General features: G+C 42.1%; 3 protein-coding genes across 3 annotated transcripts; 2 read left to right on the top strand and 1 right to left on the bottom strand.

Annotated features, from left to right (window-relative positions):
* Window positions 1-69: 69 nt before the first annotated feature.
* LOC144519645 (serum amyloid P-component-like) lies at window positions 70-1,517 on the bottom strand. The gene is made up of 4 exons (XM_078252934.1): window positions 1,413-1,517; window positions 1,023-1,080; window positions 734-836; window positions 70-642 (listed from the first exon to the last, which is right to left on the bottom strand). Exons 2-4 carry the CDS (start codon window positions 1,078-1,080, stop codon window positions 132-134), a joined length of 672 nt encoding a protein of 223 aa, XP_078109060.1. The 5' UTR covers window positions 1,413-1,517; the 3' UTR covers window positions 70-131.
* Window positions 1,518-2,824: 1,307 nt separating this feature from the next.
* Window positions 2,825-7,788, top strand: LOC144519641 (26S proteasome non-ATPase regulatory subunit 4-like). The gene is made up of 10 exons (XM_078252926.1): window positions 2,825-2,917; window positions 4,049-4,189; window positions 4,272-4,386; window positions 4,618-4,704; window positions 5,415-5,483; window positions 5,602-5,817; window positions 6,058-6,166; window positions 6,297-6,434; window positions 7,172-7,227; window positions 7,315-7,788. Exons 1-10 carry the CDS (start codon window positions 2,892-2,894, stop codon window positions 7,483-7,485), a joined length of 1,128 nt encoding a protein of 375 aa, XP_078109052.1. The 5' UTR covers window positions 2,825-2,891; the 3' UTR covers window positions 7,486-7,788.
* Window positions 7,789-8,465: 677 nt separating this feature from the next.
* On the top strand, window positions 8,466-15,782 carry LOC144519638 (zinc finger protein 687a-like). Its single transcript, XM_078252925.1, is given in 13 exon segments — window positions 8,466-8,595; window positions 9,438-11,432; window positions 12,081-12,336; window positions 12,435-12,658; window positions 12,787-12,971; window positions 13,069-13,245; window positions 13,358-13,520; window positions 13,613-13,834; window positions 13,959-14,071; window positions 14,519-14,612; window positions 15,090-15,110; window positions 15,112-15,174; window positions 15,176-15,782. Coding segments are annotated over 12 exon segments (4,041 nt in total). The 5' UTR covers window positions 8,466-8,595; window positions 9,438-9,458; the 3' UTR covers window positions 15,725-15,782.
* The last annotated feature ends 1,497 nt before the right edge of the window (window positions 15,783-17,279 follow it).

Below are 17,279 nucleotides of genomic sequence, written 5' to 3'. Positions count from 1 at the left end.
TATCCAACTACCTGTGACTAGGTGTTTGTGAATAATAGTGTGTGTTTGAAAAAAAAAAAAAAGACCTAATACCATCTTTAAAGTGTCGATTTTAATCATTTCTCAAGAACATACCACTGTTAAACACCCTGTTACATAACTTCAGACTCCTCATCCACCAAAACCTGCCCAGTGATTTCATACTGCAGGGCACCCCAGTTGAACACATTGCCTGAAATGAAGTGTTTGTCATCCATATAGCGTTTGATCTCAGCAGTGGGGATGACATAGTCCCAAAGGTGGACTTTAGTAATCATACCAATGAATGATTGTTTCGCATCGAAACCCCCTCCATGGGTACCCTGCTTTTGGCCCAAGGTGATGATGGGTGCTCCAGTAATGGGCCCAGCTTTGATGTATCTCTTGATGGTTGCTTTGCCGTCCACCCACAGCTGAGCCAAACCATTGTCGGAGCGCCAGGTGGCACACATAGAGTGCCAGGTGTTTGGAGCAAATGACAGTGACAGAAAGTCTGTTCCTTCGCCCCGAGCATGCATCCTAATGACGTCCTCTGAATGAATCTTAAAGAGCACAAAGTCATTGCTCTGTGCAGAGGTGGACAAAGAGAAGAGCCCGTAGTTCCTGGTGAGATCTGTTTTGAATCTGAACACATGTACCAGGTGTGAGAAACTGGGGCAAACTGTTCAAACATGTCCTATGAACAAAGAAGCTTTATGATTACTCCACTAGTTACCTGAGACAGGTGGTCACAGAGCTGAATTTGGTTTGAGATGTCAGGAGTCTCACACGATCTGTGTTGCTCTCTTTTGGGAAGACAAACACTTTGCCTGACAGATCTGCACAGGTGGAAAATCAAACCAAGAAATTCTTTCAGATGAGGAGAGCGAGCAAGAATACTGACTACATTAACTAAAATGTTCTGTAATTGAAACAAACAAGTATTCAATCTATATTATAACATTCAAATGCTACTCCGTAAACAAACTTGTGCATAAAGCTTTGTTGATTGAAGGTTGACATACCTTGGGGTGCTGCACAACATGTTGCAAACATCACCATCACAAATAAGAGTGTCCCCATCTGAGAGAAAAAAAAAACAATATTTTACTGTTCATGAAAATAGTCAATTGTATTTGCAGTAATTTAATCGTCATACAATCACTTCAACTAAATAATGCATCAATTAATCACTGTTAGGCAGCATCTCCAGGTTCCAAGCACAAAGTTTTTACATCAAATTTAGTCATTAGTGTTTTTCCATCAACCAATGAGTAAATATCACTTCATTAAATTAGTTATTTATATTATGACAGTACATTCAAACAAATCAACAAAACATAAAAGATCAGGTGCAAATGACACATTTAACAATTAATTGGAAACTATTAGGCATGAAATATAGTTTCTTTTACCTTGTGGCTGTGTCCGCTTCTTGTCCTGGTTGCCCCAGCCTCAGGATGTCTGACCTGCTTTTATTTGTGAGACAGCTGGTTGTTTGTTCTGCTTTCATAATGGAGGACTCTCGACTATTTCCCAACCATAGGGTAAATCAAACAACAAAAGGGGAACGTTTTGGGACCTATAGGGACATACTGTGGGACACTTGCATGATTTATTTTAGCCTTATAGAGATATTTTTATTTTATAGAAGTGCTCTTTATTATATAAATGTGTTCTTTTATTACTAAAGTAGGAAGTTAAGTTTATATTATGTGCTTATTGTGGAGTTGCGTGCATACTATGAGAAAGATGGTTACAATTATCCAGAGGGAGCACACCTGCGTCCTTTGCACATGGAAGAATGACTCAGTTGCACAGAATGGTTTAGCTTAAACTTTGAATACAGTTAATTATAGTTTATTAATGTTTAATTAAACTAACTATTAACTAAAATAATTTATTAAAACTGTGTTGTTCCAGACAGAGAAGTGAAACAACAGGGAATGATTGTTAGGTTGCTGTGTGTGCGTTCGGTCGATGGGAAAAGGTTACGAGAAGCAAAAAGAGGAAGTGGAACCAGACAGAAGACTGCGATGAAGATAGCAGCACACACACACACACACACACGCACGCACGCGCACGCGCGCGCGCACACACACACACACACACACACACACACACACACACACACACACACACTCACACACACAATTCTGCCTGGCATTAAAAGATAAGACACCACCCCAAGAGGAGAGAATAAGAGGAGAGGGACAGTTAGACTCTGGGTTCACAAACTTGACAGAGGCTTTGTTGACCTGAGCTCCTCATGTCTGAAACTGGGGAAACTTAGTGTCATTTGTGAACCCACATACGTGTTTGTAGAACTTAAACTGCTGAACTAGTAAACTGCTTGACTTACCTATCTCTGCATTGATCTTTGAGTTCTGGTATCAATAAGTCTCACAAACAGACGCGTGGGAATTTGAGCAGACAGATCAATTGGAGTCAGATCTTTCCTGGCCTTCGGGCCTCCACCTTTTCCAGAAAGTCCCTTCAGGAAGGAAGATTATTTCACAGATAGACACATCAAATGTGCATACCTGTGCTAGCACTGTGTACGCCTGAATTCACACGTCTTTTGTTTGTAACATACACCGTTTTTAAATATCTGCTTTATTGACAGTTTTTGCTATGTTGCATGCACACACCCCAGTGCTTAAAGAAGTACCCCCTTACATTTTTGCCGTTGGCCTTTTCAGATTTTGCATAGCTGTTATACTTGAGCATGGATTCAAATAAACTTTTGGAACGTATTGTACATTGACATTATTATTAATCACCCTAACATTTGATCAAAACATTGTATGAAATGCATGGTGTTTCACCCCCAGTTTACCAAACACCATTACCCATAAACCCTTACGATGACGTCGTAAACCACCGACATCAAGATGGGGCTTGAAAGTACCATGGTCTGGTAAGGAATTATAAATATGTTTAAAGTTAAAAACTGACCAGGCTAACCTTTTTCAAAATAAGCTATTATTTGATAAACGAATATGCTTCTTTTGACGTCGTTTGCCTGAAACTTTTGAGCAGGTTTATTTGTTTTGTTTGGGATTTAAGATGCTCAAGCCTGAGTCACTCCATAACCTAACGTTAGCTAACGTTAGCCAGCAGGAGCTTCCAGCCCATTGCTAACAAACGGCTTTTTAGTCACTTTATAGACATTTAACAGTTAGCTTAATGTTTACTGACGCTAGCCAATGCAGTGTTGGTATCTTATGTGTATAGACGTCAACTGTAAAGTCCAGAGTGCGCCTCACGTTGCATAAAAATGGCTTTGTTTATCGCGTTAGCATTAGCTAGCAAACAAAACCTACTGTCATTGTCAAACCATGCAACTAAGTGGGATCTTCTGTTGTCTTTATTTGACTAACCAAGCTAACATGTTATTTAGTTATCACAAATAGACTGTCTGGCTGTCTCTTAATTTTGGATGCATTCAGAGGGAGAACATAACATTAAACAACCTTCTGTTTCATAAAACAATGTACAGTTTTTCATAGGTAACGTTAGCAGTAACGTTATTGCAGGGATATTAGCTATATTAATTAAATTGTATGTGTTCAGGTTATTGTATTCACTGGGGCTGCAACCATAATTTTGATTAATGTGTTATATATTAATCGTTTTTTCATTAATCATTTTGTCTATTAAATGTCAGAAAACAGTGATAAATGCGTTTCACATTTTCCCAAAGCAACGTGTTCATATTGCTTGTTTTGTACAACCAACAGTCCAAGACTAAAATATAGACATAAAGCAGCAAATACTCACTTTTGAGAAGCTGAATGTTTGAAGTGTTTGGCATTTCTGTTTGATCAATTACTTTTATAAAAAACTGTATTCTCTGTCAGTCAACTAATTGATTAATGAACTAATTGTTTCAGTGTCTACATGTTATACACAAGACTGTATATAAAGCGGTTATACAGTGTTGTTATTAGAGTTGCACATATGTATTGTCATACTATCAACATACCAACATTTGTCCAATCAATGTAATTTACATTTTATACATTCCTAATGCTGCTGTTTTTCTTAGTGTGGACAATAGTGAGTACATGCGCAATGGAGACTTTCTGCCCACCAGGCTTCAGGCTCAGCAGGACGCAGTTAATATTGTTTGTCACTCCAAGACCCGCACTAACCCTGAAAACAACGTGGGCCTCATCACCATGGCAAAGTAAGAGGCAGTGTGTTTGAATGAGTGTACAGACACTCAAAATATGTCCATATAATAACACAAGTGCTATGTCCCTGTGCAGCAACTGTGAGGTGCTGACCACACTGACTCCAGACACAGGCAGGATACTGTCCAAGCTGCATGCTGTGCAGCCTCGTGGAAACATCAGCTTCTGCACCGGCATCAGGGTGGCACATGTGAGTTTGTGACTTTCATTACATAGTGAGTCTTCTCCTACTCCTCCTTTAGGAAACCAACAGAAGAGCTGGAAGAAAGTGTGAAGTAAATTTTAGGAACATTAGGACATATGGAGAGGTCAGTTAAAGAACGGGCTCACCTATATGTAATGAAGCCATCATTAATCACAGCTGTGCTTTTCTTGCTATACATAAGGTTTCTTTTATTTTCATTCATGTTTTTCTTTGTAGTTGGCGCTGAAGCACAGGCAGGGCAAAAACCACAAAATGCGCATCATTGCATTTGTTGGCAGCCCAGTGGAGGACAACGAAAAAGAAGTGAGCTTACTTCTAACGTAATTCAATGTGTTTTGCTGATATATACGTGGTTATGTATTACCCACCAAATACTAGATTTGGGACATTTTTATATTTATTATTATTTATATTAATAACCAATTCAACAATATCAGACCTCTTTGGATGGAATGGTAAACATCTTCTTGGGAAAGCGTCCTGGTCACCACACTCTTACTTAATGCAATTTGAACACTATCTGTATATACCAAGTGATATTAACACATAATTACTCACACTTTGTTTATCTAAAGACTTGACTGACTAAGCCATACATGTAGAGTAACACAATTATCCCTGAGTTACTTAAAGAGTTAAACTCAACAGCAAACATCAATATCTTTGAAGAAGTTAAACACCACTTAGTACTAGTATTTTCTTTCTGCAAACTGTGCCATTACATTAGCAGTGGAAATGTGCACAGCAGAGGAGAAGAAGAAGAAGAAGACCTACTTTTAATAATCCCGACGGGGACATTACATTACAGGCCTCCCTAACGAAGGAGGATTATGTTATCTGGATAACGTTGCTGAGTAAAGCATTGACATGGACCGATGTAAAAAGAGCTGTTCTAGAAGTTGTTATCTAGCCTAGTTTCTGTAGTAATGCTTTTTCATTACAGGCCCCAGATAAAACGTGATTGCATGTACAGTATGTGTTTGTGTCACTGAAGTATTTTTATTTTCTCGTAGATGGTCAAAATGGCAAAGCGTCTAAAGAAGGAAAAGGTCAATGTGGATGTCATAAACTTTGGAGAGGAGGTCATTTTCCATCACTCAACATCTTAAAAAAATCTAATGTGCTATTGTGTGTATGTTTACCCTCTCTAAGCTGTTATCTGGTCCACGTGCTTACCCTCATTCTTTCTCACCCCCGCAGGAGATGAACACAGAGAAGCTGACTGCCTTCATCAACACACTGAATGGCAAAGAGGGAGCAGGCTCCCACCTGGTCACAGTTCCTCCAGGCCCCAGTCTGGCTGATGCCCTGCTGTCCTCACCCATCCTGGCTGGAGAGGGAGGTGCAGTGTTGGGCCTGGGTGCTGGTGACTTTGAGTTTGGAGTGGATCCCAGCGCAGACCCAGAGCTGGCCTTGGTAAGAGAGCAGGGGAAATCCACTACAACAGGTCACTGTGTGTATCATTTGTATAGTTCATTCACCACAACTTTTCTTGTCTTTTGCCACTAAAATCCTCTGGATTATTCATCCATATTGCTTCACAACTACTTTCAACTACCACATTTTAAAAATTCTCTCTTCATTGTATATTTGTGTGGCGTCATGCTATTTGTTGTTTTATGAGATGGTTTTCTTCCTCTCTTCTCTTCTCTCTAGGCTCTAAGGGTGTCTATGGAGGAGCAGAGACAACGACAGGAGGATGAAGCGCGCAGAGCCACTGTCGCATCAGCTACTGAAGCTGGCATTTCCTCTCCTGTTGCAGATGGTGAGAAAAATGTCCAACAACTTTATTTGCTATTATAGATGCCAACTTACGCCCAACTTCCTTCAGTAGAGGGTTTATAGCTCCCAACGTGAGGGTTTTCACAGTGTGTTTTTTTCTTTTTCTGTTGCAGAGTCTGAGGATGCCTTGTTGAAGATGTCTGTTCCCCATACGGACTCATCCACACCTGCTCTACCAGACTTCAGCCGCATGACAGAGGATGAACAGATCGTCTATGCTCTGCAGATGTCCATGCAGGGAGAAGGAGCAGGTTAAACAAACATGGATTTTAATTTTCTGAATTTCCCTGGCCAGGAGAATTGATAACCTCTAATACAAGCTAATATTCAGTATGCATCACATCAACATTACAAAATTATGTTCAAGGCATGTTAGAGGAAGCAGAAGAACCAGTTTGTTTGGTTGGTGGGTGTCCTGTATGTGTTTTACTTGTATTATTTGTATTCTTGAATGTAAAGTAAGCCACGGACAAACTCCAGAATATAGAATATATTTGCCTTTTATTACGGTATGTATGATTGATTGTAGAAGTGCGTATATCTAGCTGCCAATTTGGGTAATGGTTACCTGGAGATGCTGACATTAGGGCTATTGTTTTGTTTGTATTGGCACTCTAATACACTTACTTATCCCAGGTGGAGTCTTTGGAGTCTCGAAAACATTCCCACATATCCTGCTTGTGATTAATGACTTTACAGTTGGCAATAGCAGTTTGTACTAGTCTGCGGTTCATATTTATAGAGTATTTTATGTGCACTGAATTTGACATGAGAGTACAAGCATGGTATTGCTCTTGTTACTTAAGATAGCAAACCTTATTATGCAATACTTTTCGCAATTAGATATGGATATTAGATGCAGTTCAAAGTGTCCAAATGTGTTTTTTGCACAGAAGCACATCAGATAGCCTAGGTTAAAACTGACCACTATTGTCCATAGACCCCATTTTTTTCCTACTCAACCATTTCTGTTCCATTTTTCTTTCAGAGCTTGGTGCTGAAGACATGGACACAGGAACTGACATGGACTCCAGTAAGGCCAAAGTAAGCACAAGCCTTTATTAGTTCTCATTTGTCTTTTTCATCAGATTGAAAAGTGCGAGGTAACAATATGTCATTTTCTGTGTGCAGGATGAAGAGGACTACGATGTTATGCGGGATCCGGAGTTCCTTCAGAGCGTCCTGGAAAACCTTCCTGGAGTCGACCCCAACAATGAGGCCATCCGTAACGCCATGGGGTCTCTAGCTTCCCAGACGGGCTCTAAACCCGACACCAAGAAGGATGAGGAGAAAAAGAAATGAACGCCCAAAGAGAGAAACTTAATATATGATAAATAAAAAAGACCTGAGAATTGCACCGCATTTGTGTTATCCACAGTAATGTTATTACTCTCCTCCATACTGGAACCATTTTATTCATATTTTGTTTATGTAGCTGTGTAAAATGTAAACAACTTTTGCCTTGTTTTTCAACTTTATGTTAGGGCATATTCTGATTTAATTTTTTGTGTGTCACATAGCTTTTTTTAATCTTTTGTAATATGACTACTCAGTAACCTGGGCAGATTTCCTCAATAAATTTACAGAATACAAGGTGGTACTTCATCTGATGCTTGAAACTTATTTACACTTCCATTAGCTACAACATTTAATTTACACATACTTACCAAAATATTAATGGATGTTGCATTGAAATGTACAAACATAACTGGTATTACACAGCTACAGTGGCACCCAGTTAAACATGTATTTAAGTTGCAAGATGGGGATATGATTATGATGACTATGATGGGTGTTCTTTATTGAACAAAACAGAATTACAAGATTTATAATGTGTGAACTAAGCCTAGGGAAGAGACAAACTTGTTGACAAAGCGTTTGGCTTATAACATGTAATACCATTCTTATGAGAATTAAAATAGCATCATATATTCCACACAGTCTGACAAATGTGAAAGATGTTTTTTATGAATGTACTTTTCTTGCAGAATACTTAAATTAAGAATAATAATCTGCATTTTAATGTAATATGTGAAACCAAAAAGTCATATTTTATGAAAACCGTTTGTTAGCAAGTACTTCCAAATGTATAGATTAACAATGTCAAAACAAATAGTCACAGATTGTAAAGATCATTGTAGAAAGAACCAATCAATTGTATTTGTCACATTCAAAAAAAGTACAATTGCAGTGAAATGTTACACCATCAGCTCCTTCAACTTGTGCATGATTCATCATAAGCAGAATGTGACTGTGAGATCAGCACAGAAAACAGTCAGTCGGTGGAAAGTCACGGCACTGCGGTATCCTATAAGTTTCGGTGACAGGACACCAAAACTCTCGACCACAGTGCTAGAGAAAGACAGTCTCTCTAGGGCTCTGCTCTCGACATCCCGCTAGAAACCGACGCAGGTAGGGAGGCAATCCAGCTCACTGCCCGAAGCCTACACTGACTAGCAGGATGCCCAGCAGACAAGCATCAGTCGTCTTGTCTCGGTGCCCCCTCTGATGTAGAGATGGTGATGGACGCAGAGCTGGTCTTGCTTGTATAAGTCGTAGTTCGTATTAGAAAAGTATTTTCTGAGATGGTGTTTGAAAGGGTAACATTTACGAATACATTTGTATGACACCTCTTTAATTTTGTGAACAACGCATGTAAAAAAAAAAAAAAAATAAATTGAGGCTCTTGGGGAGTCGCGCGATTTGGTGACGAGGAACTTATGCGTCCGAGGGGAAACTCAGGAACCAAGTTCGCTAAACTAGCAGGTAGTTCAAATATTAAGTACAAGCGTGAGCTAATGTAAGACTAACACGCATTCAACATAGTATATTTGGACTGCATTACCTGAGTGTTACACTGATCTAGCTAATTATAGTTTTTGACTAGCTACGTGGGAAAAGTTGGCCGGTTGACGTTAGCACGGCCAGCTAGCTAGCTGTTGAATGCTAAACTTTAGCTAGCTGTTAGCAGAAGGACCCACTTGTTGTAACGTGACAGTTAAGTTGGGCATGCTAGAGTTATTTAACATATCTGTGTATGTTAGACCTGCTTATTTCTAATTAGTAACGTTAAAGTCTGGAGCAGAATAATTTAACAAGTTTAACGTAAACGAAACACTCGACCCTGTTGTGAGATCAGCTGTGGCACAGTTTACTTAGACATGTATCTTTCGTAACGTAGTTAAGCTGTGTCAACGTATCGTGATTACATTAACTTATATATATGAATTTTGACTCGTGTGTTGCCCAAATAGGTTTCGAGCCTGGTGCTGGCAATGGGGGACATGAAGACCCCAGACTTTGATGATCTGCTGGCAGCTTTTGACATTCCTGACATTGATGCCAAAGAGGCCATTCAATCAAGTCCAGAGGAGGAACGGGATGAGGTGGGGACCAATGCAGATGAGAGAGAGACTGAGTCTCCTTCATGCTTTCCCTGCCCTCCTGCCTCACATGGTGACCCTCCTGTGGTCAGTGTTATTGTGAAGAACACAGTGCGGTCTGACTCTTTTGAAGAGGACGAGAAGTCTGTAATGGATAAAACAGACGATCCCTCAAGCAGTGGCTTAAATGTTCAGGTCAAGGTGGGTGACTTCACCTCACAGCTTGGTCTCAAAATGCCTGCTGATGCCCCTGTGGAGCCCCAGATTTCTAATGGCTTTGAGGGATCTGTCCCCAGGGTTCAGGGACAGTCCAACACAGAGCCATGGCACCCTCATTCCCCATTGAGGTCCACACTGAAGGCTAATAAAGGTGAAAGCGATAAAGGAGCTGAGGTGGGATCAGTCCAGCACACAACTGATGTCATGAACAGTTTGAAGCCCCCCCTCTACCTCCAATCTTCGACTAGTGCTGGTCACAACTCCTCAACTCCTCCCTCCCTACACTCAGCCAGCCCTCACCTTTCTCACTCCCCCCAGAAGAAGGAAACTTGTCTCCTCAGTAATCCATCACCCTCCCCTTTACCAAAAAACGGGAGTATTCAGGCTGGAATTAAGCATGTTATGCACTCGGATGAAGATGACTCGGAGCCAGACTTAGGAAGTCCACTGGTTATCCAGGAGAGCCCAGAACCTATAATGTCCTCCCCTCCCAAATTTAAACACAGAGCAAAACTACGGTCTGAACTGCTTGGGTCTCCTGAAACCACTTCCTGTCTTGTTTCTCATCCTCCTCGTCTGCCTTCTCTGGCACCTGCAAAACCTAAACCCAGATTTGAGGGGGAGAGGCGACCTACCACCCCCAGTTCTCCCTCCACAGCTCCTCATCCACAGACCCCCCCGGGCTGCCTCCCCTCTCTCAGTAGGGGCTCTGCATCAGTCCAAGAGGAGAAATATCCAGAGCATGTGATAGATGAAAGGGACTCACCTGAGAGCCCACCACCCAGTGAGACAGGTCTTATAGTCCCCAAGAGAAGCAGCAGCCCTAATTCTGCCCAAACAGCAGCGGACATCAAGGACGTCCGTCCCCAAGAGGAGCTCATGGAAAGTGAACCCAGAGAAGAGGAAAGGCCAGGTGGCACCCAGGAGCTGAGTGTAAAGGTGTCTGGAGATGGAGAAAATTTGAACGAGGAGAGCTGTGGTGCTGCCACTAAGGATCCTGGGTCTGCTAGTGCTGTAGAGACGGTTTCATCTCCATTGCGTCCTCTCAAAGTTAAAATCAAAATGCCTAAAGGCAGCATCACAAGGACTGTGACTGGTGTTGCAGCTAAAAGAAGTGGGAAAGCTACTACCAAGGGTGTAAATGGTTCAAAACCTTCACCAGAACTTCAAAACACAAGATCCAGGAGGGAGTTATCACAGCAATCTCAGTTGCCTGCAATGACAATGCTCCAAGTTGCCTGTGCTGCAACGCTGGAAGGTGCCAGTATGGTCAAAGACAAAACCGCAGTGGACACCAAGCCTAAAGTTTCCCCAACAGCTGTAAGCATCACCAAAACAGCAGCCCTGCCCTCCATCTCTGTGTCCACTCCCAGAGTCAGCCCGGGTGGGATCAACCCTCGCAGCCTGGGTCAGAAAACTGTGAACAGTGGGATGACACTTCCTCCACCTTCACCTCTGCTCACGCCTCAAAGTAGCAGCAGACCAGCCTCTATAGTTAACAGCACTGGGGCAATCATATCCAAGACTCAGACCAACCTGGTAGAAGCTTTCAACAAGATCCTCAACAACAAGAACCTGCTGCCCTGTTATAAACCAGATCTGAGCTCACCTCTTCCTGCAGAGTGGGGCCTTCCTCTACCTGCACAGGTAAGCTGTCATTGTGTACAGGGGGAAGCAATCCATAGATTATATATATGTGATAATATATAGTTAACTGAATGTTGTGGGGTTTTGGACTGTTGGTTGAAACAAACAATTAATTCGGATGTGTCACCTTGGGCTCTGGCAAATTGTGATTGACATTTTCTGACATTTTAGGGACAAAACAACAAATCGATTAATCCAGAAAATAACCTGCAGTTTAATCGTTAATGAAAATAAACGCAGTCCGAATAGTCTAAACTGCAACTAGGTACCCCTGTCACAAACCCATAACAGATTACCAAGTTGATCCATCTGTTTTGCAGGATTTAAAGTTAAATCTGATAATGAAAAGCAGCCACACTTTTTCAAAGATAGAAGATAACTTTGTTTTCATTAAATGTAAAAAGAAATGTACAGGAAGAGGATGTGTGCAGTATAAGTCATCTGATATTGCATTATGAACAGTGTCATGGTAAAACATTTTCACTGTAACAAAGCTAATGTTCCTGGCAGGCTACATTCCTTCTCTAACAGAACTAGACTTAATTGGTGCTATTAATCGTAATTTCATGACAAGCTCACAACATTGTTTTGGCATTTGTTTGATATTGATGTCAATATCTAAGAAGATGAATGTCGGATTCCCTGCAGGGTTACCGCTGTTTGGAGTGCGGTGATGCCTTTGCCCTCGAGCAGAGCTTGGCGCGGCACTACAATCGGCGCTCGCTGAGGATTGAGGTGACCTGTAATCACTGCGCCAAGCGGTTAGCCTTCTACAACAAGTGCAGCCTGCTTTTACACGCCAGAGAGCACAAGGAGAGAGGCCTGATCATGCAGTGTTCCCACCTTGTCATGAAACCTGTACCTGTGGAGCAGATGATTGGCCAGCAGGAACCCACGGCAACTGGTTGGTTAACAGTGTTTCTGTCTCAGCACCATTGTTTAATTGTTTTGGATGTGATTCCTTTGTGTTTTCTCTTTGTCTATTCCTCATTGATTCCTCAGGTGTGCTCTCTCCATCTCTCTTGTCATCCTCTTCAGGACTGTCATCATCCTTTTTAGCCCAGGCCACCCCAAACCCAACACCCCAGCAACATCAAGCAGTATCCAAGAAGAAGGCAGAGACAGTGCAGTACCTGAGTAATAAATGTCCTGAGTGTCAGGTTCAGTTTAGTAGCAAAGAAGAGGTGGCCGAGCATTTCCAAGAAATCAAATCAGCACAAACCTCTGTGAGTCTCTTAAGTGTGAGGGGGAAATAGAGCAAGACATTGTATTTGTTTTCCAATGATATGAAAATGAACTCGTAACTTTACATAACTCCTTTCTTTGGCTATTCCTTACTTCTTCTGTTCTCCAGCCATGCACAGAGTGTTCCCCACCCATGCTCCTGCCCAACAGCTGCAGTGCAGCAGCTCATCAACGCATCCACCAGGGCTGCCCACCACACGTCTGCCCGGAGTGTGGGGGCACGGCCAAGCAGCCGCTATTTCAGACACACCTTGATGAGACCTGTTTACACTTTGCACGCCGCATTGGATACAGGTGCGATGTCGTCGTTATACCCACATCACATCAGTTCTATTGATATGCCCATGTTTTACTCTTTACTCTGTTATTTAACAATGTTGTCTCTCCGCAGATGTTCCAGTTGCCTGGTGGTTTTTGGAGGACTTAACTCAGTGAAGTCTCATATCCAACAGGCTCATTGTGATATGTTCCACAAATGCCCTACCTGTCCCATGGCTTTCAAATCTACTCCGAGCATACAGAACCACATCAGTGCCCAACATCCAACGCTCACTGAAGGACAGACCATGTAATATATATATATATATATATACACAGAGACACAAACACAGATGTGATTTTTCTCATGAAAAGAAATGTTTTCCTTTCAATTTATTGACCCAGTTTTTATTCTTTTACAGGTCAATCTATAAATGTGTCATGTGTGACACAGTTTTTACAAACAAGACCCTGCTGTACATCCACTTTGACACTCATTTAACCAACCAGAAGGTGCATGTGTTTAAATGCTCCGAGTGCACCAAGTTGTTTTCTCAGAGGAATTCCCTTCTGGACCATTTCAAGGTACATGCATGCTTATATACTGTAGTGTCTACTATAGTTCAGTTAGTGTGAAGATATCAGCCTTATAATGTCTCTTTTGTCCTGTTCCCCAGACCCATAAGACTGCCGCGTTAAAACAAGAGTTGCCTTCAGCTCCAGCTGCTGCCTCTCGTTCACGGCCTTCAGTGAAGCTGGAGAGCTCAGATGGAGAGGAAGAGGAGACGGTGAAGACGGAGAGGATGAAGACCCCCTCAGTGTGGAAGTGTGCGCCTTGCCATGCACGCTACACAGACCGGGAAGACTACATTACCCATATGGCTGAACAACATAGCAAGGTCTGGGAGTCCACCATCCCCCCCTGCTGTCCAAGATGCACAATTTGTCTCAATTAATTACAGTTTTAGATACAGCTATAAATGAACAGATGTAGCCAAATGTTTTTATGTTTGTCTTGTTTAGAAACTGAAGAAGTTTCCTTGTAACAAGTGTGAGAGCTCCTTCACCACCACCTCCAGTATGAGACGTCACAGCAGAGACAAACACAAAGTCATGAATCGTTGCTTTCGCTGCCAGTAAGTATCCCACATTCTGCATCCTCTATCCTGATTATGGCACACATGACTTTGTGTTGAAACTATTACCATCAAGTGGATTTCTGTTGTACTCACTGATTTTATTTAGTTAAGTTAAAAAAACAGTATATTGACAATGAGTGAAAAGGAAAGATTCAGCCCAGCTTGTGCCCAGTTCAGGTTAATTATCGCAAAAAAACAAACAAACAACCTATAATAACCTGTAAAGTTGTGTAGTTATTCTGCTTTTTGTTGCATCATATGGTTTCCTCACAGCCTAACCTCTCTTGTTTGTAAAGTCTTAAAACATTTAGTAAAACTTCAGGAGTAACTATGACTCCTGAAAGTAGTGATGCCTACTCAAACCTTCACTGCAATCACTTAATCATAACAGAGTACATTGTGTGTGTGTGTGTGTGTGTGTGTGTGTGTGTGTGTTTTATGTAGTGAGGGTAAGAAAACATTCAGCAGCAGAGCGATGTTGGAGAGGCATATTCAGCTAAGACACAGCATGGACCCACTGAGCCAGGACACACTAATGGTAAGCCACTCATCTTCAAACAAAAAACACTTTTTACTAAGATGTTAGTTTATATCCTTGACGTTCCACTTCCGGGATTGCTCAGTTGCCGCAGGAAATTCCACCGGATGCATGTATGTCTGTTTCCTTCCGCTTTCTTTGTGTTGGAATTTCAAACTCCGGTGGATTCATGAGGACTATGGTTAACTGCTCCTCAGATCTCTGCAGGGTAAATCCAGACAGCTAGCTAGACTATCTGTCCTATCTGAGTTTTCTCTCGCACAACTATTTTACAGCGGCTCCGCACGGAGCTTAGCGCCGCCCATGACTATTGTGATTGGTTTAAAGAAATGGCAATAAACCAGAGCACATTTTTCTCCCATCCCGGAATGCTATGTTGAATAGCCAGACCCTCCTCCGCCCGCAGTGTGTGGATGGTCTGGCAAAGCGAGACTACTAAGACATTACAGCAGGTGTCTTGCTTTCCTCCGGTCACAGGGAGGCGGAGATGAGGCCGAGCAGTTCCTCAGAACAGGACGGCAGTTCTGGGGCCCGCCGGAGACGGAGAGGGGCTGCGAAGATGGGAGCAGGATGAAGAGTCCACAGATGGAGTGAGTCCAGTGAAGAAGTTGCGGTCGTCCTCTACTGCTCCTGCCACCTACTCCCTTCCTGAGTCTGGGTTCCGCTGTGCGCCCTGCGGCTTCACCACAGAGGACCAGGCAACGTTCCTGGATCATATCAGCCAGCACCGGCGAGGAGGGACGGAGGGCGGCGGTGGTCAACAGTGTCTACAGTGTGGCGCCTGTTTCACATCCAAATCCTCCCTGTCACGCCATCGCTTCATCACCCACAAAGTCAAAGCTGCATCCACTGACAACCATCCATCCCTCAGCCTGCACCCAGCACCTTCCCCTGGTAACAGTAGGAACCATGACGATAAGAGTTCTCTGGACGGTTCTGCACCTGCATCGCCCTCCTCTCAGTCCACCATAGCTCAGGTGAAGGAAGCGGAGGGCACCCTTGCATGTAGGGTGTGCGGCAAACAATTTGAAAAGGCAACAGATCTGACTACGCACTTCAGAACTCACGGTATGGCTTTTATCAACGCAAGGAACGCCGGAAAAACTCCCTAAGACTCCAAATATGTGGCGAAGAGCCGAGGTGACGACAGAATATTTGCAAGTGCCTCTCTCTATTGTCGCCTTGTCATCAAAGTGTGAGTTAGCACACCTATGCACTAATTTAACCAAAGAACAGTGGTAGAACGGAGTTTGCATGTGAATAGGTTGTGAATCAATCAAATGTGATTTTCACTGGTGGAGATACGATTAACTCAGGATCTAATGCTGCATTTCTGTGTTCAGTAATGTTACTAACAAGATGAGAGCTAGTTCCCAGTCAGTGAGTAGTTCCATCGACACAATGTGCCTGTAGAGAATGTAGAGAACTGTGATCCTACTGTGATTATGATGGCTGTTTCATTGAATGTCTATAGACAGCGATGGAATGTCTATTTTGATTTTGATATTATCCTCCTACTGAAGATAATTGAATGGTAGTTTTCTGTAAGTCCTAATTATCATTGCAGCGGTTTAGAATATTATAACTGAGTTACTTTGTGTATAGTTTCTTATTGCCAGCCATTGAATCCCACCTCTAAATGCAGCCATTGGCTTCTGTACATTTTATTACAGTGAGACTTGCTTAAAAGAGGTAACCTATCAAATTTCCTTTTTGCGTTTTCACGTACAGTGTATCCTTTCTGAGCTGCAATACTGGGATATTAACACAAAAAGACTTAACTTCCCACTTCAATTTAAAACTCCGACTACTGAAACTTAAAGTTTGACATACATTTTTGCACAGAATGTAAAAACATAATGTATATTGTATACATAATATATGAAAAATATATTAAATAAACGAAACGGGTAAGAAGAAATGTACAAATAAACTTTTCAATGAAAAAATAAAAGTTTAGTGCACTTCAGCATTTATTAAACTTCTGAGAATGTATTACAAATCTGTAGGTTTCACAGAAAGTGACATGTTGTTATTATTAATCTCAACACTATTTACCTAACTACTGTTGAATCACATCAGACTAGGGCTCTCTGTAGTCAGTTCTAGTTCACCTTGTTTGTTAGATCATTGTTCATTTGTTGTTTATCTGTGTTTTGACCCTACTGCTTTACATGTCCTGTTGCACTCATTAGGATCTTATCTGAGCTAAGATTTTGTCATTCAAACAAACTCTAGTTGCAGGATTTAAAAACTCGTCCAGCCAATTTAATAAACACCAAGGTCTTATTCGTGCTCGAGTCCATAGATGCAGTTACTGGATACAGGCACGGAGAACTGGAAGGCTCTGTTACAGCAAACGACCAGTCTCAAGTAGCGGTTAGTCTCCGTAAAGCGCTTAGCTCCAGCTATAGCGAGAGGGGGATGACTGCTCAATGGACAGGGTAACAACCAGACCCTGATACATGACATTCGGGAGCTCTCACAGCGTGTAGCTTTCGCGGTGTTTTGAACGGTTTTATTACTACAGTTAACTTCAAGGCACGAACATTCAGCAACATGCATACTGCTAACGGTAGCTGCCTGAGCTCGAAGTGACCAGCGCGCACACACGGCGCAAAAGACCACGAGGGGAGGGGCTGGAGGCAGCTGGTCTGTGTGCGCTGT

Source organism: Sander vitreus, chromosome 6, assembly GCF_031162955.1.
Source record: "Sander vitreus isolate 19-12246 chromosome 6, sanVit1, whole genome shotgun sequence".
Lineage (NCBI taxonomy): Eukaryota > Metazoa > Chordata > Actinopteri > Perciformes > Percidae > Sander > Sander vitreus.
The sequence above is the reverse complement of the archived record's forward strand: the minus strand, read 5'-3'. Positions and strand labels throughout refer to the sequence as shown.